The sequence below is a fragment of the Uranotaenia lowii genome, chromosome 3 (assembly GCF_029784155.1).
Source record: "Uranotaenia lowii strain MFRU-FL chromosome 3, ASM2978415v1, whole genome shotgun sequence".
Taxonomy (NCBI): Eukaryota; Metazoa; Arthropoda; class Insecta; order Diptera; family Culicidae; genus Uranotaenia; species Uranotaenia lowii.
This window is the reverse complement of record NC_073693.1, coordinates 24,941,328-24,964,047: the sequence shown is the minus strand read 5'-3', so window position 1 is coordinate 24,964,047 and position 22,720 is coordinate 24,941,328. Positions and strand designations below refer to the sequence as shown.

Sequence of the window (22,720 nt, the reverse complement as noted above, 5' to 3'; positions counted from 1 at the left end):
AGTTTCGTTGTTGCATAGCCTTAATAGCCAAAATGGCTGAATCGGGAATTTGATATTTGGTAACATCTCCTATATATACACACCTTGGTAGTTGTAAGTGAGGTCCCGCATGGAGCAGTATCATACAATAACGATAACCATTATCTTCTTCCCAAGACACCCAAAAGATTCCCTTTATAGTTTTGGATTATTAAAGAACGATTATACGAATCGTTTTTTCATGGAATGGAATCGTTTAGACACGAATAACAATACAGGGAACGGGTTGTTAAGTAAATAAATGATTCATTTTTTGGCTTTTTCTTTTCCAAAACAGCCGTGGCCCGGGTCATACGATACGCGTAATCTTTACTTTATGATCTTTTCAGGAAAAAATGACGGTAGTACGTATCTTTAAACAATAATAAAAAGACAAAAAATAATCTAGGCGGGACGATTCGTGATATTTGTATTTTTTTAAATTTTATTATAATAGTCATTTTTTAATTCTACATTCTTATTTCCTTTCGTTTCATAAGTAGTAAATATTTTAAAATTTGGTTTACATTTGAGAGCTTCATAAGATGCAAACGTGCATGATTAGATCGGCCTAGAAAACTCGTTTGCATTATTTATACGTTCATAAACTTTTCCTGCAATGTTTTACATAAACTTTTAGTAATGTTTGGAAATTTAAACTGTACTTCCTAGTCAATTTTTTTATCTATCAATTTCCAAAAACATTTTAAAGAGAACTGATACATATCATTATTTTGTACACCAATTAAAAAAACAACGGAACAATAAATTCAAATGTTGGACAAACAACATTGGATATTAATTTGTCTACGGATTTTGATTAAGAAATTAGAAATTAAATTAATTAGAAAATTATCTTCCAAACATGAATTGAACATCCTGATATCTTAAATTAATTCTGATTTTGAATTCAACTATTTTATTTTTCTCTTATTATAGACTTTACCACGTTTGTGGCGTTCGTGTCTCTTGAATTCAACTATGAAATGAAAAATTGCAATTGCTCTTATGAAAAACACAAATTAATTTTTAACATTTATGTTATAACAAAAACGGTCATTTGATAAATAACTTATTGTAATCCTTTATAATGTGACCCTTCTGTTGCATCAGTAAATATTATGATATTTTCTTCTCGCATCGTTGGTATGTTCGAAGAAAGAGAATAGCAGGTGAGATGATGACTTGATGGCATCTGACTGGGACGACTTCTAGACGGCATTTCCTGTTAAGAAGTGGCATCGGAAAGATGTACTTATGAGTTTTTGGCAGGGTGTGCCTTTCCGTCTTTTATTCACACTATGGGAGGCAAGCCTTCAGCATACCGACAACTTTCCAGGCGTTCCTATCAGATTATTTAACCTAAAATTACAAGAAAAAATTAAAAATATATGAAATTCTTTATTTACAGAAACATTACCAACATATCGTGATTCCAAAACAGTCCAAACAATTCAGTTTGCATTGTCGCCATTGGTTTTTGTACTGCTGGTTATCCGGATCTGTTCATCACAGTGCAATCGATTATTTTGTGAAGATTTTTCCTACTTCTACCTCCGCTTGGTACATCTTTCTCCTGTGTGTTTGTTTGTAGATGTGGAGTTTGGTATTTCTCGTTCTTCACATAGTAAATTTATCGAAAGGTGCACGCGTTTTACAGTGCCACAGCGGGAGTGTAATGTTCCTACCCACTTTGCCGAGTTAGTTTGAAATCACGTTCAGAAGTTCGATCATCTTCTGGCGGTTATGCTCTGTACTGTAAACCATACTCAATTTTTGATAGAGCTTTTTTTGCCCAAGAAAAAATTTCTCGGGGCGAGCTCCTCGTTAGTTAAGTCGTTAAGGGTGATTGTTTCGTCACTGTAGTTAATTGGTGGCAATTGAAGTACTCGTAACGGGGCATGCAGGGCCTGCACTGTGGAAACAGCTCGTTGGGTGGTGGCGGTAATTTTGTAGCAGTACTTAACCATAACTCCACGGTAAGTGGGCGGGGTATTTGTGGGCAGGGACTCACAAAAAATACTGAAATGAGTAACGTTTATTATGATCTTATCAAATAGCGGAACAGCATTTGCAACGAATCATGATACTTACACTGTCTGGAATTCCTTGAATCCCTGGATCTCCGGTTCCGAGGACTGAAGCACCTCACCCTTGAGTTGATTTTTGGCATTCAGCGATGTCGGTTCGCTGCTTATGTTTTTGTCGATTGTCAGCGCGGTTACCGTGGCACTATTTGATCTGTAAAGTTCACTGCCATCAATCCCGTCTACGGTTCCAACTTCCAACTCTACCTGCACTACGTTTCTCGAGAGAATATATGGACGGTTGTTCAGGCTATATTTCCTAGAACGTTAATTAAATACAAGAGTTTATTTAGTTTTCAAAGGGTAAACTATTGGTTGATTGCTTAACTTACTCTGTGATATTCGATGCTCCGGATGCGACGGATTGGAAAACGTAGTCAAGCATTCCGCTACTACTACCTCGCCACAAAGGAAAACGGCACTTTGTGCACAAACCAGCGTTGCCGTAATTTGAATCATTGTTGCAAAACTGTTATATTTAAATATTAAATGCAGATCGCTAAAAACATTTCCTTTCACTTTTTGATGATTCAAGTTTGTTTACATCGAGGTGATTACAGATGGAGATGATGGATGATAAAGACTAGAACGAGTAAAAATTGTTTAAAAATAGTTACGTATATGGAGAATGGAAGAGAAAGGTAGCCCCAAATGGCACTTGGGCAGTGATTTGACCACCGGTGGTTTACCCTCCTTCGAAGTTGCAGCTAGCAAAACGTCAACTGTCCAACAAAATTACCTCGTGGGAGCTGGTTCTTTTAATGTAGAAAACATAGAGAGGTATGATCAATTCTACTCAGACTATTGACCATTATCCGTACGTTTTCTCTTTTGGTAAACTCATGTCTTGTAACGTCTGGATGTCCGACATCGTTACGAGATACTGAAAACCAGATCCGAATGCTGAACCTAAAAACAAAATAATTTAAGCAATAACTATAAATGTGCACATTTAGTAATCCTACAGGCAATATGGTTCCTTCCGAGCTGGAACCTGTGGTGCGAGTGCGGTTCTGAAGAAAGCTGATGTTTTTAAAAGTCTTCAAGCGACCGGCGCACACAGGAGTATTTCATCCAAAATCCTGGCCAAAACTCAAAATTTAAATTTCATTGGTTACTTTTATGTCAATGTTTATTTGATGCTTGAATAATTTTAGCACCATTTATCGGTCAGTTTTTGGACATCTGATTTGTTTATAAGCTGTTGCAGCTGTCGAAACTTTAGTATTTTTTCGAGATAGAATTTTTCTACAAATCGTTGAATCAGCGCAACAACGTAATGTCAATGAGTAAAACTTTCTTAAGTGACTAACAATAAAAATTTGAAATGGAAAACTTGAATGGAGGAATATTTAATAATTTTAAGTATAATAGACAAAATTCGATGACTATAGAGAAAGTACGCAGTGCTTTGAAAATTCTTCTAATATTTTTTTGTTTTAAACGTTGATTTTTTACAAATTAGTGTTTTTGTTTATGTTCCCAGCAAGTCCCGGCAAAACGTTTGATATCATTTGAAAATTGATAATTTCAATAATCATGTGCAAAAGAAAAAACTCGCGCAAACTCGCGCAATTTTGATATTTTTAAGTATGAAGTTTAAAAATTCTGATAGATTTTTTCCACAAAAATGCCATCTAGGGCTTCGTTTATTTTAAATTAAAGCTCAGTAAATTTTTTTTTCTTTTTCGAATATTTTCAAATGTTAATCAACTTCATAAACAAATAAAAAAAATCTAGATTTATTTGAATTTTACAACTTTTTTTAATCTGGATTATCTATCATGTCGTATAAATGTTAGAAAATTTCTGATAGAAAATTATGAAAAATTACGAAAACGGTAATAAATATATGACATGATCTAAAAATCGTTTGATAAGTCAAAATATACTTTTTTCTTGATTTCAAAACTAAAAATACTTTTGGCCAACTTTTTGTTCTACGTACTCCTGTGTGCGGCGTGCAAATTATATTCCGCGATTTTCTTTCGGCCGAAATGGAACTATCGGACTAACATCCGGAACAAACAATCATAACCTGCTACCTCCGCCATTGATATTTCGCTGCTTGAAGCACCTGCTTCTCAGGTACTGTGATCCCAGGTGCATAGGAATGTTTTCTGGGGACATAGTTTTCTCTACCGATCGATGTAGTTTGAGCACGCATTTTTCATTGTGATTCACGGGTTTTAACATTCAAAAAACACTTCTTTTAAAATTTTTTTTTGCTTGGTCCTAAAATGATGCAATAACGTCGAGAAGTTGAGACACACTGACGTTCACTCGAGACACACTACATTCATATGCGCGAAAATATCAATTTTTTTAAGATCATTAATCGTATCTTTCAGAAATCCTTTTTTATCGTTCGCAGCAAGGGCACCATCAGCAAAGTCGCAAAACGAATCGTGACGATTAATGTAATCAGAACCAAATAATTTAGACGATTAGGTGAACGGTATTAGATTATGCGGGGTGACAGTAAGGTGAGAGCAAGTGACGGATGTTCATTCCCAGCTAAGTGACTGGATGAACCCCGAATTGTCAAACTTATGTTTTTGTTTTTTTTTCTTCGGAAAACGAGGTAATCTGGTAAAATTTTTCCATCGACACCGAGATGATGGAAAATTTCTCAGCTAGCGTGTGGTGATGGTCGAGTTTTGGAACCTGTCCCATGTGTGAGATATAAGAGAAGGAATCATGGCAAATGTTTGATAAAGTCAACCAATGCAACTAGCACCATTACCCAGTAAACATGAATCGGCAGAGGGGTAACTGAAATCGACAGAGAATCGTAACGATCCCACTGGAGATTTTACATCATCTCATCGGCAGAGAGGAACACACCATACGCGTGCCTTGGGTGAGTGCCACGAAATAATCTAAGACAGGCCCTCCAGAGAAACACACGAAAACAATCCGAATCGTGTTTGTATGTTTCCCTTCGAAACGCGTGTTTGCCTGCCTGAGAAGTCGACTGCTTCGATTAAAAGCACGTATAGAAAAAAACACGGGGAGAAAATGCGAACACACCGTACGAGTGTACGATTCAAACTGATTTCGCATGTACGCATTCGTATTCGTTGCCTCAACGTATCTCGGCAGGACAAACCGAATGGGAATATTTGCGTTCTTGGAGTGTCGCCGAAATTAACCGTTTTATTCTAAGTTCGGTGACTCAACTCTCAATTTTTTGCATGCTCTGTCGATTTCTGAGAGAACGCGGGGTTGCTGTGTTGCAGCTCACGAGAGTGTGGGTTCCCTCCTCTTGGTTAAGCTTTGCTCTTGCACCTCAGGAGCCGTCCGAAGTCGATGGAGACACGTGCTCCCAACAAAAATGATGCATGGCAACTACATTCAAGCGTAAAACGAAAATCATTTTATGAGATTTTCATCCTATTAGATAAATGATTCAAGAAACAAGAAAAAAAATTCGAGTAGTGAGAATTGAACTCACAACAACTTCATCTTGCTAATCTGACAGCTTCACCATTGTACTACCTGACTCAGATGATAAACGAGGGTTAATTGTCGTAGTCTTTCTGCCACGTCCAATCTAAAAATACGAACAGTGATGGCTTTATGGCGTTTGGCCGGGGGTTTGCCATTATTGTTTATAAGAGGGAAAGGAATCGAAAACGAGAATAGTGTTTCTTGCTTTCCTTCACTGACCCTCAAAAATACCCAAACTCGAGAACTTTCCCCACCAACTCGAATGAAACTCCCTCCTTACAGGTTTGACTTTTGACGGCTTTGTCAAAGTTAAGCTCTTTTAAGAAAACTCGTCCCCCAAAATCTGATACCGCAATAAAATTAAAACAAAAATAAAAAAAACACTGCGATTACCATTTCAAGATGCTAACTGCTCGATCACCGAAATATTGTAGGGAATGGCAACAACATCAACGTATATGTAAGTTTGAACTTACCCCCTAAACATAAATCTGCCAGGATGATGAGTAGAATAAGATTTTCCAACATCAAAAATCCCCCAAAAACAATCCGCGTGGAGCACATCTCTCAAATTTAAGCTTTTTTCCGCAGATTTAAGCTTTCTTACTCAGATTTGAGCTTTCATCTCCTAAGCTTCCAAGGAAAAAAACTTAAAACTGAGGAAAAAAAAGCTTGAAAACGAGATTCACCAACACTTAGCAAAAAGATGTTGGTCACACGATACATAGAGAAATCTTAAAGCATTGCGTCCCCCTGTTTGCAGAAGACCCATGCAACCTTAGAGAAGCCGTGTTTGTGCCTGGCGTTTTTTCTAATCCTTCTGTACCTTGTGATGTGATAGGAAGGGACATAAATACGTGTTTATATTGTACTAGCTGACCCGGTGTGCTTTGCAACACCTTTCAAAATCAAATGACATTTTCAGAAATTATTCAAATTTTTATTGTTTTGTTGGCATTATTTTAAATCAAATATAACATAATTCATAAGCTACTGCTATAAAATGAGAGCTGCAGCTGGATTTTCGAGTTGCAACATAAAGATAACTTAAACTAATATTCTGAATCGTGTTTTATAAATTTGTGTGATAATTTTAATCTGTTTCTTTAAGCTTCGCCCTAAAAAAAGAAGAGTTTCAAATTAATCGTACTCAAACCATCTAACTCATAAAATTTGATTGTTTTTGCTTGATATGTTCCGGATTTATGCTAAAAACTGAAAAGAGAGACCCTCCCCCCTGTCCTTCCCTTCCCCCCCCCTGCTGAATGGAGGTCGTGATCTTTAATAATCAAACCCATTTTTTTTCGTTCCCAAAAATCCTTGGTTGATAAGTTTTTAAGCTTTACAACAAAATCATATGGAGCCCCCTCCTTTCTTCCCTTCTCTACACTGTAAAGCGTAAGGGTCTATAACATTCGTAGAAACACATCTCGTAACCAAGTACCTTTCCATGCCATATTTGTTTCCATTCATAGAAGCATTTCTCGTACCCAAATATCGTTCCACGCCAAATTTGGTTCCATTTGCTGTTGAAGTTCTAAAGTTATTTAGTAAAAATTGTATGAAACTCCCCTCCCTCTTTCCTTTCTCCCTGCTGGAAGAAGGAAGGAGTCTCAGACAATCAATAGAACATATCACGTTCCCAAATACCCGCCCATGCCAAATTTGGTTCCATATGCTTAGTTAGTTTTGGAGTTTTGAAAAAAAATATATAAGAGGCCCCATCCCCCCTTTGATATCTCTATATTGGAAAGAGGAAGAGGTCAGAAATAATCATAGAAATGTTTTTCGTATCCAAATACCCTTCCATGCCAAATTTGGTTCAATTTGCATGATTAGTTTTTGAGTTATGTTAAAAAATATGAAAGAGGCCTCATCCCCCTTTCTACTGATAAGAGGGGAGGGGGTCTCAAATAATCATTGAAATATTTTTCGTATCCAAATACCTTCCCATGCCAAATTTGGTTCCAATATCTTGATTAGTTTTCGAGTTTTATGAAAAATTGTAAGGTAGCCCCCCTCCCCCATGCCTATCACCCCACTGAGAGGAGGGAGGGGTACCTTATATTCATGGAAATATTCCTCGTTCCCAAATACCACCCCATGCCAAATTTGATACCACTTGCTTGATTGGTTTTTGAGTTATGCATAAAATTGTCTTCTATTTGGCAGGCCTCTCCCTCCCTTCATGAGAGAGGGAGGGGTCTCAGACCATAATAGGAACCTTCCCCTGGCTCCAATACCCCACCTGCCAAGTTTGACGCAAATCGGTTCAGTAGTTCCTGAGTGTATAGGGAACAGACAGACAGACAGACAGACAGACAGACAGACAGACAGACAGACAGACAGAAATTCATTTTTATATATATAGATCTTTCAGCCATTGATAGTGATGGTCATCACCTTTAAAAAAATAGCTCATTTTTGAAGGTTAAAAACATTTTTATGTTAACTCGAATCAAAATGCAGTCTTCTGATGATATATTTGTCATAATTTTCAAATTAAGAAAATCTGTTTTCAAAAGAAATCGGCCGTCAAAAATTATTGATACATGTTCTTCCCGAAAAAATTTTCTAATAATCCCAAACAAATTTCAGGCTAGTTGAGCGACCCCTTCCAGTGATCCGATCTGGCCCAAATTTGGCATAAGATCTTGTACTAGGCCTAGGGTCAATTTTACCCTGCAGCACATAACTTTTTCAAAAGTCAGGTCTTTTGGGGCACTCTAGTATACACTTTTAGCTGGCTGTAATTCGTGATCATATGACTCGTGGAGGCGTGAGGTAGGAGCAAATCAAGTCCAGTTATGCTTTCCAAATTTTCGATTCATTATTTGAAGCCCAAAGTGCGTTATTAGCAACATAAACCCTAACTGCATAAATCAGTTGAAACCATGAACCACTGAAACTTTATCGCAATAGTAGATTGCGTTCGCATAGCGGCAAAAAGTGAAAAATTTCTTGCGATCCTATTCCATAATCTGAGCTTTTGAGAAAAGTATGAGTAGAGTAGAGATGAAAGATATGAAAAAATATTTAAAATTCAATAAAGATAAAATAAAATAATAGTTGTATTCGGCAACACTGAAGATATAGAAAATAAAATAAAAATGGATTTTGGCAACACATGGCAAAACAATCAAAAAAAAAGATTGATCTATGAATTAAGATTGAGAATAATGACAATAGAGCAGTGATTATTTGGTTCATTGAAAAAGTGTTATTTCTAACATATTGAACAAACCTTCCATGTCCTTTTTGTGCATTTGCCAAACGATTGGTCCCACGACTCCCGGATCTGCGCCGTCACTCTGCGTTCGCGAAAGCTGTATCTCCGTGTCAGTATTGTACTGACTGGTCGATGCCGTACCCGGAGTGGTTGACTTTCCCCCATCGCCGTTGTAACCTTCCGAAGTGTCCAGATGGGTCATCGTCACCGGCTCCAGCACCCGACTCAACGGTTCCGGTACGAAGCACCTGTTAAGGGTATTCCGAAAAATTATACAAATTTCGAAAGCTGACATATGACTACCTCGGGAAACTCTTTACAGAAGCCATACTCAAGTACGACCCTATACTTCCAGTGTCCACCGATGCAAGGCACCTGATCCGATCCTTGTTGTATGCCTCCACCGGTATCTGCTCCATGGTAAACCCACCGTTGTAGTGTCCCGTCTTCTTCTTTAGGTAGTGCTTCATGATCACGTCGGTGTTGAATGTTTCGTTGTGTTCGAACTGGCCTCCTCCCTTGGCCTCCGGTCGCGTATCGTACGACTGTTCGCTGTTACTGGTGCTTGCCAAATGGGCCGGACTCAGATGGTGTCGATCGCCGCCTCCGCCTTGCGCTTCCTCAAACGATCCTACCCGATTCTCGGACCCCAGATATTTCCGGCGCCTCTTGTGTGGATGTTCTTTCTTCGGCTTTTGGACCGAAGCATAAACGTTTTCCGTGCCGACTGCCAAGGCCCCGAACTGCTTCTGCAGCTTGTTCGTCAGCGTCACCGCCCGTTCGTCCAGCAGTTCCTGGGTGTGGTGTTTGAGCTTACGCTTCGGGTAGTAAACCGATGAATCCGACGAATAGCTGGAAGAGGAGGTGGGCCTGGACATCGGCGGCAACGGAAAGTGAATCGTCGGGGAAGGTTTCTGGGGCTGCATCGAACCGATTACGCTGACGGCCGACGGGTCCCGACTGTAGGGGGTCAAGTGACTGCTGCCGCTTTCCGAACGACCCGTGTGAAGATCGTCTACGGCACCTCCACCGGGCATCACCAGTGCTTGAGTGGACTCTAACCTAGAAAGGAGGAAGTTTATTAACTAAAGCCGGAATTTGAAAGTGTCAGTAAATTATAGAAAGCCTTAGATCGGGAGTTCACTGAAGGAGATGACCCCGCAAACATGAAATGGTATCAAAAAAGATATCTTAATTCGTTCACAATGATGTTGCAAATCGTCATTCCAACTGCACAGTGGAAAGATCGCATAAAATGTCGTCTGAAGTCAGTTTTAGTCGGATATGATTGAAAATCCGCTATGTTTGTAAATTTTGAAATGATTTTGCCCCGCGGCCAACTTCCAGTGAGAAAATCATAGTCTTGTTCTCTCTGCAACCAGCAGTGCGTCCAAATGGCTGAATAATAAGTTGTCGGATAACGCCCAGTTAGTGTAATTTTTGTCACTTTAGAAACAAATGAAATTGTTGTATGTATATTGCCTCCACTTTGGTAGGTACATTCGCTTTTTTTCAACTTTTATACGGTCATTCTATAATGTATATGGAACGTATAACAAAACAGAATATGAATATAGCTACAAAAATGTTAGCTGGAGAATAAGGTGCTGAACTGTTACAAACGATACTCTGTGAATGTAATCAATATAGAAAAATGGCAAAAAGGTAACTAAATTTTTACACTAAGTTTAGCCCGAAATTCCGGTCTGGAGAGTCAATATGACACTATTGAAAGTTTGGCGGCTTGTAACTTTCTTCAGACTCATACAAATATGATTTAATTCTTCTGGGAACCCAATGAGTTCATAAAATGTTTAATTTCGCATCATTACATTTTTATGGACGCTCCCTAAATGTACGTACAAAAAGCTCCCTAATCATATCTGGGGTGTCAAATTGGCACTCCTCGTTTAAAATCGCTATGTATCACTTTTTACTGGTCGATTTTATGGTTTTGAAAACTTTGTATCGTAGTTCAAATATAGTTTTCAGACACCCTTTTAAACCCCGAAGCAAAGCACCGAATTGGCAAAAATGTACAAAAAAAAATAATTCAAACGAAAGCGGAAGTCTGTACGTCTCGGTGGCCGAGTGGATAGCGTGGTGACACGGTAATCGCATGGACCACTTGAGGCATGGGTTCGATTCCCATCTCGGTACTGGGTGTTAAATGTTAATCTTAAGTTGTCCACGTTTATTCAGTCTGTGAGCCTAAATCGGCTAAGACGGTGTATGTCTTTTAAAGAAGTCATATCTACAAAATTTGCGTTATAGGTACCTATGTCTTTCAAATGCAGATCTTTTAGCTCCCGATTTACTTTACTTACAAAGTGCCATGGCCGTAGGAATGGGGGGGGGGGGGGTTTAAAGTTAAGCCCCCCCATGAGGGTCCAAAAATGTCAAGCAAAACGTTCTTTTTGAAATTTCAAATTTTTAATTCCTAATCAAATTTTGATGAACGACTAAAGTGAATCAAGAGTAACAATCTCGACACAGAACTTAGGTCAAAACCTCGAGGTCTAATCCATATTCCACAATTTAACTATAGCTTATCAAAAAATTTCTCACTTGTTGACAGATATTCTAAAAACGAATTAAGATATCAAAAGTTATTCACATAAAAAGTTGTTGTATGAATTTTGGGTACAGTCTTTAGACTTGAATATAAATTTTTCAATAAAGTTAAAATTACAAGGGTTGCCTGAATGCCCGGATTTTGCCAGAAAGTTTTTGCTTTTTTGCCAAAATCAAAGAAATATTTAAATTGCTGAATAACAATCATGTATTTTGCGTCCAAAGCAATTATCTTAAGAAAGTTTATCCAAACAAACAGGCTGATGTGTTTTGATGAAACAATAATCGAGTTTTTTTTTCTTTTTTAATTATAATTGAAAAAATCCCAAATTTGCCTGGATGTTACCCAGATTTCGGGTTAGAAACTTGAAATAGAATGTCTGGATTTTTCAAGGTTTTAAGATAAAATTGCCCGGAGAAGTGCGGAAAAATATCCGGTGAGCTTAGGTTCAAATGACTTCCGATGTTCTGGTTTAAAGTTTAAAAAAAAACAAATTGTTTGGCTGGGACCGAATTGTGGAATCCGTATCCAGTTTTTTTTTTTTTTAATTTTAGTTCGGTTCATAATTTGGACAAAATCGATATTCGAAATTAAAATCAGATTAATTTCAACGTTTAAAACTCATCATTCCAGAATCTTAAAAGAAAATATTTAAAATAACAAATCATTTAAAGGATTTTTTATTTGAAATTTTCCTCTTAATTCTAATATAGAATTGAAACTTAAAAAAACATCCATAATGGTGAAACAGAATATAAATATAAAAGTTCCATTATTCGGAATTTTTATTCAGATTCACTTCATTTTTGTCATTTTGGACATTTTTGTCATATTGGTCATTTCTGGCAATTTTTGCCAATTTTAACAATTTTTGCCATTTTTGTCATTTTTGTCATTTTTGTCATTTTTGTCATATTTGTCATTTTCGTCATTTTTGTCATTTTTGTCATTTTTGTCATTTTTATCATTTTTGTCATTTTTGTCATTTTTGTCATTTTTGTCATTTTTGTCATTTTTGTCATTTTTGTCATTTTTGTCATTTTTGTCATTTTTGTCATTTTTGTCATTTTTGTCATTTTTGTCATTTTTGTCATTTTTGTCATTTTTGTCATTTTTGTCATTTTTGTCATTTTTGTCAGTTTTGTCATTTTTGTCATTTTTGTCATTTTCGTCATTTTTGTCATTTTCGTCATTTTTGTCATTTTTGTCATTTTTGTCATTTTTGTCATTTTTGTCATTTTTGTCATTTTTGTCATTTTTGTCATTTTTGTCATTTTTGTCATTTTTGTCATTTTTGTCATTTTTGTCATTTTTGTCATTTTTGTCATTTTTGTCATTTTTGTCATTTTTGTCATTTTTGTCATTTTTGTCATTTTTGTCATTTTTGTCATTTTTGTCATTTTTGTCATTTTTGTCATTTTTGTCATTTTTGTCATTTTTGTCATTTTTGTCATTTTTGTCATTTTTGTCATTTTTGTCATTTTTGTCATTTTTGTCATTTTTGTCATTTTTGTCATTTTTGTCATTTTTGTCATTTTTGTCATTTTTGTCATTTTTGTCATTTTTGTCATTTTTGTCATTTTTGTCATTTTTGTCATTTTTGTCATTTTTGTCATTTTTGTCATTTTTGTCATTTTTGTCATTTTTGTCATTTTTGTCATTTTTGTCATTTTTGTCATTTTTGTCATTTTTGTCATTTTTGTCATTTTTGTCATTTTTGTCATTTTTGTCATTTTTGTCATTTTTGTCATTTTTGTCATTTTTGTCATTTTTGTCATTTTTGTCATTTTTGTCATTTTTGTCATTTTTGTCATTTTTGTCATTTTTGTCATTTTTGTCATTTTTGTCATTTTTGTCATTTTTGTCATTTTTGTCATTTTTGTCATTTTTGTCATTTTTGTCATTTTTGTCATTTTTGTCATTTTTGTCATTTTTGTCATTTTTGTCATTTTTGTCATTTTTGTCATTTTTGTCATTTTTGTCATTTTTGTCATTTTTGTCATTTTTGTCATTTTTGTCATTTTTGTCATTTTTGTCATTTTTGTCATTTTTGTCATTTTTGTCATTTTTGTCATTTTTGTCATTTTTGTCATTTTTGTCATTTTTGTCATTTTTGTCATTTTTGTCATTTTTGTCATTTTTGTCATTTTTGTCATTTTTGTCATTTTTGTCATTTTTGTCATTTTTGTCATTTTTGTCATTTTTGTCATTTTTGTCATTTTTGTCATTTTTGTCATTTTTGTCATTTTTGTCATTTTTGTCATTTTTGTCATTTTTGTCATTTTTGTCATTTTTGTCATTTTTGTCATTTTTGTCATTTTTGTCATTTTTGTCATTTTTGTCATTTTTGTCATTTTTGTCATTTTTGTCATTTTTGTCATTTTTGTCATTTTTGTCATTTTTGTCATTTTTGTCATTTTTGTCATTTTTGTCATTTTCGTCATTTTTGTCATTTTTGTCATTTTTGTCATTTTTGTCATTTTTGTCATTTTTGTCATTTTTGTCATTTTTGTCATTTTTGTCATTTTTGTCATTTTTGTCATTTTTGTCATTTTTGTCATTTTTGTCATTTTTGTCATTTTTGTCATTTTTGTCATTTTTGTCATTTTTGTCATTTTTGTCATTTTTGTCATTTTTGTCATTTTTGTCATTTTTGTCATTTTTGTCATTTTTGTCATTTTTGTCATTTTTGTCATTTTTGTCATTTTTGTCATTTTTGTCATTTTTGTCATTTTTGTCATTTTTGTCATTTTTGTCATTTTTGTCATTTTTGTCATTTTTGTCATTTTTGTCATTTTTGTCATTTTTGTCATTTTTGTCATTTTTGTCATTTTTGTCATTTTTGTCATTTTTGTCATTTTTGTCATTTTTGTCATTTTGTCATTTTTGTCATTTTTGTCATTTTTGTCATTTTTGTCATTTTTGTCATTTTTGTCATTTTTGTCATTTTTGTCATTTTTGTCATTTTTGTCATTTTTGTCATTTTTGTCATTTTTGTCATTTTTGTCATTTTTGTCATTTTTGTCATTTTTGTCATTTTTGTCATTTTTGTCATTTTTGTCATTTTTGTCATTTTTGTCATTTTTGTCATTTTTGTCATTTTTGTCATTTTTGTCATTTTTGTCATTTTTGTCATTTTTGTCATTTTTGTCATTTTTGTCATTTTTGTCATTTTTGTCATTTTTGTCATTTTTGTCATTTTTGTCATTTTTGTCATTTTTGTCATTTTTGTCATTTTTGTCATTTTTGTCATTTTTGTCATTTTTGTCATTTTTGTCATTTTTGTCATTTTTGTCATTTTTGTCATTTTTGTCATTTTTGTCATTTTTGTCATTTTTGTCATTTTTGTCATTTTTGTCATTTTTGTCATTTTTGTCATTTTTTTTTTCATTTTTGTCATTTTTATCATTTTTGTCATTTTTGTCATTTTTGTCATTTTTGTCATTTTTGTCATTTTTGTCATTTTTGTCATTTTTGTCATTTTTGTCATTTTTGTCATTTTTGTCATTTTTGTCATTTTTGTCATTTTTGTCATTTTTGTCATTTTTGTCATTTTTGTCATTTTTGTCATTTTTGTCATTTTTGTCATTTTTTGTCATTTTTTGTCATTTTTGTCATTTTTGTCATTTTTGTCATTTTTGTCATTTTGTCATTTTTGTCATTTTTGTCATTTTTGTCATTTTTGTCATTTTTGTCATTTTTGTCATTTTTGTCATTTTGTCATTTTTGTCATTTTTGTCATTTTTGTCATTTTTGTCATTTTTGTCATTTTTGTCATTTTTGTCATTTTTGTCATTTTTGTCATTTTTGTCATTTTTGTCATTTTTGTCATTTTTGTCATTTTTGTCATTTTTGTCATTTTTGTCATTTTTGTCATTTTTGTCATTTTTGTCATTTTTGTCATTTTTGTCATTTTTGTCATTTTTGTCATTTTTGTCATTTTTGTCATTTTTGTCATTTTTGTCATTTTTGTCATTTTTGTCATTTTTGTCATTTTTGTCATTTTTGTCATTTTTGTCATTTTTGTCATTTTTGTCATTTTTGTCATTTTTGTCATTTTTGTCATTTTTGTCATTTTTGTCATTTTTGTCATTTTTGTCATTTTTGTCATTTTTGTCATTTTTGTCATTTTTGTCATTTTTGTCATTTTTGTCATTTTTGTCATTTTTGTCATTTTTGTCATTTTTGTCATTTTTGTCATTTTTGTCATTTTTGTCATTTTTGTCATTTTTGTCATTTTTGTCATTTTTGTCATTTTTGTCATTTTTGTCATTTTTGTCATTTTTGTCATTTTTGTCATTTTTGTCATTTTTGTCATTTTTGTCATTTTTGTCATTTTTGTCATTTTTGTCATTTTTGTCATTTTTGTCATTTTTGTCATTTTTGTCATTTTTGTCATTTTTGTCATTTTTGTCATTTTTGTCATTTTTTGTCATTTTTGTCATTTTTGTCATTTTTGTCATTTTTGTCATTTTTGTCATTTTTGTCATTTTTGTCATTTTTGTCATTTTTGTCATTTTTGTCATTTTTGTCATTTTTGTCATTTTTGTCATTTTTGTCATTTTTGTCATTTTTGTCATTTTTGTCATTTTTGTCATTTTTGTCATTTTTGTCATTTTTGTCATTTTTGTCATTTTTGTCATTTTTGTCATTTTTGTCATTTTTGTCATTTTTGTCATTTTTGTCATTTTTGTCATTTTTGTCATTTTTGTCATTTTTGTCATTTTTGTCATTTTTGTCATTTTTGTCATTTTTGTCATTTTTGTCATTTTTGTCATTTTTGTCATTTTTGTCATTTTTGTCATTTTTGTCATTTTTGTCATTTTTGTCATTTTTGTCATTTTTGTCATTTTTGTCATTTTTGTCATTTTTGTCATTTTTGTCATTTTTGTCATTTTTGTCATTTTTGTCATTTTTGTCATTTTTGTCATTTTTGTCATTTTTGTCATTTTTGTCATTTTTGTCATTTTTGTCATTTTTGTCATTTTTGTCATTTTTGTCATTTTTGTCATTTTTGTCATTTTTGTGTTATCTATGTAACAGTTTTGTGTGATTTTAATGTCATCTTTATGTCATCTGCGTGGCATTTTTGTTTTATTTTTGTGTCATTTTTGTTTAATTTTTGTGTAATTTTTGTGTAGTTTTTGTGTTATTTTAATGTAATTTTTGTGTCAATTTTGTGTCATCTTTGTGTCATTTCTGTGTATTTTTTGTGTAATTTTTGTGTTATTTCTGTGTTATTCCTGTGTTATTTCTGTGTTATTTTTGTGTAATTTTTGTGTAATTTTTGTGTAATTTTTGTGTAATTTTTGTGTAATTTTTGTGTAATTTTTGTGTAATTTTTGTGTTATTTTTGTGTAATTTTTGTGTAATTTTTGTGTGTAATTTTTGTGTTATTTTTTTGTCATTTCTGTGTCATTTTTGTGTTATTTTTGTGTCATTTTTGTGTTATTTTTGTGTAGTTTTTATGTTATGTTGATGTCATGTTGAATGTTGATGTTATGTTTGTGTGATTTTTGTATCGTTTTTTTTTGTTTGTGTTTTTTTTTTGGTGCCGTTTTCTTGTCATTTTTGTTTAACTTTGATATTTTTTGTGGGTCACCAATCTTGATTCCAACGTGTAGAATTCTAAATTGAATGGAACCCCCGAAACTTCTCAGTTATCTCGAAATTCCTGAAAACTTACTTTTTCAGCTCACTAATGTGTTTCCGTTTGCCGCGAGCCACCAGAAAAATCCCGATCAGCAGCACCAGGAAGAGCGTCGCCGCCACACAGGAAACGGCAAAAACGGTCGGATTTTCTCCGATCAGGGCAATCACGTTGGAGTTGCCATTGTGGGTGCTGGGAATGAGTGGAGTGGCCTGGGGCTCCTTCAGGTAAGCTACCGAAAAAATGAAATGAAAGGAAAGGAAACAGTTGAAAGGACCGAACACACATTCATCATAGCTCCTAACAAACAGAAGCAAACACCGAAAACCAAATCCGCCGATAAGCGAATCCGGTGTTGCCGGGTCGAACGAAAGTAGCTTTTCACAGATGCCAGAAAAGCCCCCGGAAACAATACGAAATGTTTGGTGTTTGTGAATGGAAAGCAACCGACAAAAAACGCTGCTAGAAGGACTTTACTTACGATCCGCTTTCAAGTAAACCGGCACTTGCATCACTCGTTCCATCTCTTCCTGGGATAGGAGCTTCATGTCCTCGGCTGCTGTTGTGGCCAACACGGGTTGTCCGCCGACGAAGACCGAGTAGATGATTTCGGTCTGGTTCAGCAGCTGACTGTAAACATGAACGATGGAGAGCAGAGCAAAAAAAAAAGAAAGGTTAGTGTGAAAAACAGCTCAAGGAAGTTAGTTAGAACAGATGTCACCGAATTGATGGGAATACACACCGGGGTTCTGTTTGATAAGAAAACAAAGTTCCTTGGAAAGTCCTTGAGTCTGACACTTTTCTATCTGTTAAAAGCCAAATGCAATATGTACTAAAATTTGAAACTCGATTAATTGTTAATTGCGAGGAATCAATCAATTGAAATTTCCCATATTTCGTTGTGATAGAATGAGCTTTAAAAGTATCATATATATATACCTAGTTAAAACGAATTGACAAAATTGACAAAATTGAAATAATATCAAAATTATCAAAATTGACCAATTTTACAAAATTTACAAAAATTACTGAATTAAAGGAATAGACAAAATTAAAAGAACTGCCAAAATTGACAAAATTAATAAATTTGACAAAATTGGCAAAATTAACAAAATTGACAAAAATGACATAAAATCGATTTAATAAACTAAATTGAATAATATGATAAAGTATACCAAATTCCTACTTGACCGGAACAAATATCTATCAATTTCTTATTTTGTAAGCCTCTTCCACCCCCCCCCCCTCCTTTTTAAATTTTCAAAAAACACGAAGGGGGAAATAAAAAAAGTTTGAAGTATTTTATGGACATTTTTAAAAAGTTATCTATCTGAAAGATTATAAGAGCAAAAACAAATTGTGAATGGTGGGAGTTTTATCATCTTGAGTATCCTTGATTTCCATGAATTTTTCAATAAAAAACTACTGGATTTATAGAATTTGTGCAATGATATAGTAAAAAATTTTGTTGCATGCAAGCTTTCGTGCAGTTTATTCCAATATGTAGTATATCCAATATGATCCAATCATGATCTTACTAAGCTTGTTGAATGGTCAAACGCCAACCTTTTATCAAATCTTCTCGAATTCGTTACATACGTTATCGATTCTATGAGCAAAGGCCTTCATGTTGAGGCTATTTATACCGACTTTAGCAAAGCCTTTGATCGCATTGACATACCCCTTTTAATCTTCAAATTAAAAAAAATTGGCTTTCATCCAAATCTTCTCTCCTGGTTACAATCATATTTAACTGATCGAACACAAATCGTTCGTTTCCAAAACGAATTATCTAAATCTGTAGCTGTGACCTCTGGTGTGCCTCAGGGGTCTCATTTAGGACCTCTCCTTTTCATACTGTTCGTTAACGACATTTCCTTTATTCTAAAACGGATTGAATACCTAATATACGCCGACGATATTAAACTATTTCTGAAAATAAAAACAATCGAAGATGTTGAAACATTTCAAAACGAAATCAATGTTTTCTTTGAATGGTGCAACAAAAGTTTACTTCAATTGAATGTTAAAAAATGCAACTCTATATCATTTAGCAGAAAGCAAAGTTACCCCATCATTGAAACAAAATTAGGCAATCAACCAGTACAAAAATGCAAAATTGTAAGGGATCTTGGCGTCATACTGGATTCAAAACTCACGTTTGTAGAACATCAGAACAATATCATCAATAAAGCAAATTGCATGCTAGGATTTGTAAAACGTTTCAGCAAACACTTTCAAGACCCATACACCATAAAATCACTTTATATATCCTATGTTCGTTCGATACTGGAGTATTGTAGCATCATATGGAATCCTTATTCAAATATTCACGAGCAACGTCTCGAATCAGTTCAAAAACAATTTTTGTTATATGCGCTACGTAAAATAAATTGGACCACTTTTCCTCTGCCATCGTATGAATCTCGTTGTAAGCTTATTGATATAGAACCTCTCAGTAAACGCAGAGAATTTTCCCAAATTGCATTTGTAAATGATGTTGTTACACAAAGAATAGACAGTCCTGAATTACTTTCAAAACTAAATTTTTACGCACCCTCCCGTCCATTAAGAAATAAACATTTGTTCTACATTAAACTTTACGACAAAGACTATGCAAAACATCAACCTATTAATCAAATGATGTACAAATACAATTTACAAAGTGAAATTATAGACGTAGCGATGAACAAAACACAATTAAAAAAGGCATTCAAAAACAACTTCATAGAACAACAAAATAGCTTACATTAGTTTTAAGTAGTTTTAAGTATTGTAGTCTACATAGTTTGACTTAATAAATAAATAAATAAATAAATAAAAAAATAAAAAATCCTTCAAAAACGAAAGCTTTGTTCTTTGGACGACAACAATCCTTCTATACTTATTCTAAACTTATTATGAATGATACTGATACTGCTATAAATTTTGTCGACTACGCTAAAAATCTTGGTGTTATTTTCGACCGCGATCTTTCATGGAATCGCCAGGTAAATGCTCAATGCTGCAAGATTTATGGCTCGATTAAAAGACTTAACTTAACAACAAGCCATTTCACTACAAAACTAAGAATATTTAAATCCTACGCCTTTGTTCATTTATTGCGATTTCATTTACTCGAACGCATCGGAGAGAACTGTTCACAAGTTACGAGTTGCCTTGAATTCATATGTGCAATATGTCTTCAACTTATCTCGTTTTTCTCGAGTTTCCCACTTACATAAATATCTCATTGGATGTTCTTTCGATAAATTCTATAAGTACCGATCATGTATGGTAATGCATAGAATTCTCAATACTGGAAAGCCAGACTATCTGAAATCCTTGTTCATTCCGCTTAGAAATTCACGCACTAGAAATATCCTAATTCCATCACATAGTTCTTCATATTATAGAAGATCATATTTCGTTCGAGGTATTGTTAATTGGAACAACCTTCCAACTAATTTAAAACTTCTTAATAAGAGATCAGAGTTAAAGAGAGGGTCACTAGAGGAATACATGGAGTAAAACGACATAGATAGAGTTAGAAGCAAATAAGGAACGATTAGTTTTTAAGTAATTTACATCAAGAAGACAACCACAGTGTAACAATTTAAAAGATATTGTAATCTTACGTTACATAAATAAAAACATAATAATAATAATAATAAATTTGGTCGATTTTGTCAATCGCTTCTATTTTGAAAATTTTGTGTTAATATGACTAATTTGTCAATGTTGCAAATGTTTTCAGTTTTGTTATATTTTGTCATTTATGTTTTTTTTTGTCGCTGTTGTAAATTTCGTCAATTTGGTCCAGATTTTCGAAATTGTCATTTATGAAAATTTTGTAAATTTATCTCATTTTCAATTTTTTTTAAATTTAGTCCGATGTCAATTTAGTGAATTTGGTCATTTCTCTGAATTTTGTCAGTTTTTTCCATTGTTTCAATTTGTCCATTTTCTAATTTGTAACAAATTTGATAATTTTTTGATAACTTATGCCTTTTTGTCAATTTTGTCAATATGTCATTTATGAAAAAAGTCAAATATATCATTTTTGTAAAGTTTGTCAAATTTATCTACTTTGTCAATTCTGTCGACTTTATCAATCTTGTAAAATTTTATAATTTAGTTAGTTTAGTTAAAATACGTCAATTCTGTCAAAATACGTTAAACTTGTCAATAAACATATAGCGCACCAAATACGAGATATCTCGTTTTTTCGCTCGCCGCGAGTTTAGAACACCTAAAAGCAAAACACAAATGTTTTAAGTTAAATAATGAAACTGTATTCGACTAAACTGAACACAATGCATTCAATAACTCTTAATTACTAAATTTGTAAAATTTGTTAATATGGTTTCCGAAATATATTAAGATTGCCAAATTTCGCTATCTCTCGTCATAGATTTCTTCGCAGTTCTTAAAGAGTTAAGCAAAATTAGTCAATTTAGTTAATTATGATCTTTTTTTACATTTTTTAATTTTTGTAATTTGTGTTTATTGTCATTTTGTCATTTTTTGTAATTTTTATCACTTTTGTATTATTACTAATTTTGGTCGTTTCAACTTATTTGATATTTTGGTCAATTTTGTAAATATTTCCTAAAATTTCAGTTTTGCCGTTATGTTGATTTTGTCAATTTTGAAAATTTTGACATTTTTGTCAATTTGTTAAATTTTCCATCTTTTTCAATTCAACAAAAATCGACCGACGCACCCCACGCGATCTGACTTAAAATGTTAAAAAGATGATAAAAAGAAAGGTTGAATTTCTTATCGGCTAATTGGAGTAATTTTGATTTTTGGAAAAAAATATATTGAAGTTTCTTTTCGTAATTTTTTTTCTTAATATGCAAAACACAGGAATTTGGACAAAATTATAGAGAAATTTCAAATTCAATTGAAATTTTGATATAGATAGGTTGATATTTTAAAAATCATAAGTTAAATCGTTCGCAGTCTTCAACAAAGTTGTTCAATGAGTTCAAATCTTAAATATCAAAAACTCAATGCCTTTTTGAATGATGTCCGAAAAAGTTGTAATTTTATCTTTTCCAATTTCTAAAAATTGTAGAATTTGATTTTGTCATAACTATGTATCTCTGAAACAAGAACATCTAGGCACCAAAAATGCAGTTTCCCTGTGTAGAATACAGTATAAAACTGTCTCTCAACAGAATGTATGGTGTAAAACATCATCGCGATACCATGAAAATAGCAGTATTCTTTCAATAAATTTGGTTTACAAAGCATTGAAAAAACAAAATTGTAATCTATACCGATTTTTGGAATATTCATACCGAATACCGATTTTTTCGGGCTTAAAAATTCCGATTTTAATGTGGCATCACTAAACATATTCCTTCTTGAGCACGAACGGCGTGGGAGAAGTTGGGATAGTGTACATCGTAGCGTTCCATATGTCGTTTTCCCCCTCTCTGAGAAATTTGTGCTTGCGAGTATAGCGATTTGTGCAGTGGGGAGGAGCGGGCTATATGCGCCTATTAAGCAGAACACTGATTTTATCGAATATCACATCGAATATGTGTACAAAAACTATATACACGTGTGCAGGCATCTGTTTTCTTAACAATGGAGAAATTTTTATCTTAAAATTTTCTTCTGTTTCCGAGAAAACGATTTTATTGTAAGTGTTGTCTAAAATGCCGAACCTCAAACCGTGCGGGCTAAATGCGCCTATTTATGTTTTGAACAAAATT

General features: G+C 33.1%; 2 protein-coding genes across 6 annotated transcripts in view; both read right to left on the bottom strand.

Annotated features, from left to right (window-relative positions):
- Positions 1-22,720, bottom strand: part of LOC129757748 (uncharacterized) — a 104,004-nt gene that overhangs the window by 1,451 nt on the left and 79,833 nt on the right. For all 3 annotated transcript variants that reach the window (XM_055755039.1, XM_055755040.1, XM_055755041.1), the window contains exons 5-8: positions 17,494-17,642; positions 17,049-17,244; positions 9,091-9,849; positions 8,803-9,035 (exon numbers count right to left, since the gene is read on the bottom strand). In XM_055755039.1, coding sequence (XP_055611014.1) covers positions 8,803-9,035; positions 9,091-9,849; positions 17,049-17,244; positions 17,494-17,642 — 1,337 coding nt within the window. The remainder of the gene's footprint in view (positions 1-8,802; positions 9,036-9,090; positions 9,850-17,048; positions 17,245-17,493; positions 17,643-22,720) is intronic.
- On the bottom strand, positions 1,001-3,171 carry LOC129757749 (uncharacterized). 3 transcript variants are annotated; one of them, XM_055755043.1, is made up of 6 exons: positions 3,071-3,171; positions 2,845-3,008; positions 2,438-2,688; positions 2,113-2,364; positions 1,439-2,040; positions 1,001-1,380 (listed from the first exon to the last, which is right to left on the bottom strand). In XM_055755043.1, the coding sequence occupies exons 3-5, from the start codon at positions 2,488-2,490 to the stop codon at positions 1,788-1,790; spliced, it is 558 nt and encodes a 185-aa protein (XP_055611018.1). In that variant the 5' UTR covers positions 2,491-2,688; positions 2,845-3,008; positions 3,071-3,171; the 3' UTR covers positions 1,001-1,380; positions 1,439-1,787. The 3 variants fall into 3 exon arrangements, with proteins under 3 accessions (XP_055611018.1, XP_055611017.1, XP_055611019.1); XM_055755042.1 differs by having other exon boundaries at positions 2,845-3,014; positions 3,071-3,112; XM_055755044.1 differs by having other exon boundaries at positions 1,443-2,040; positions 2,845-3,014; positions 3,071-3,112.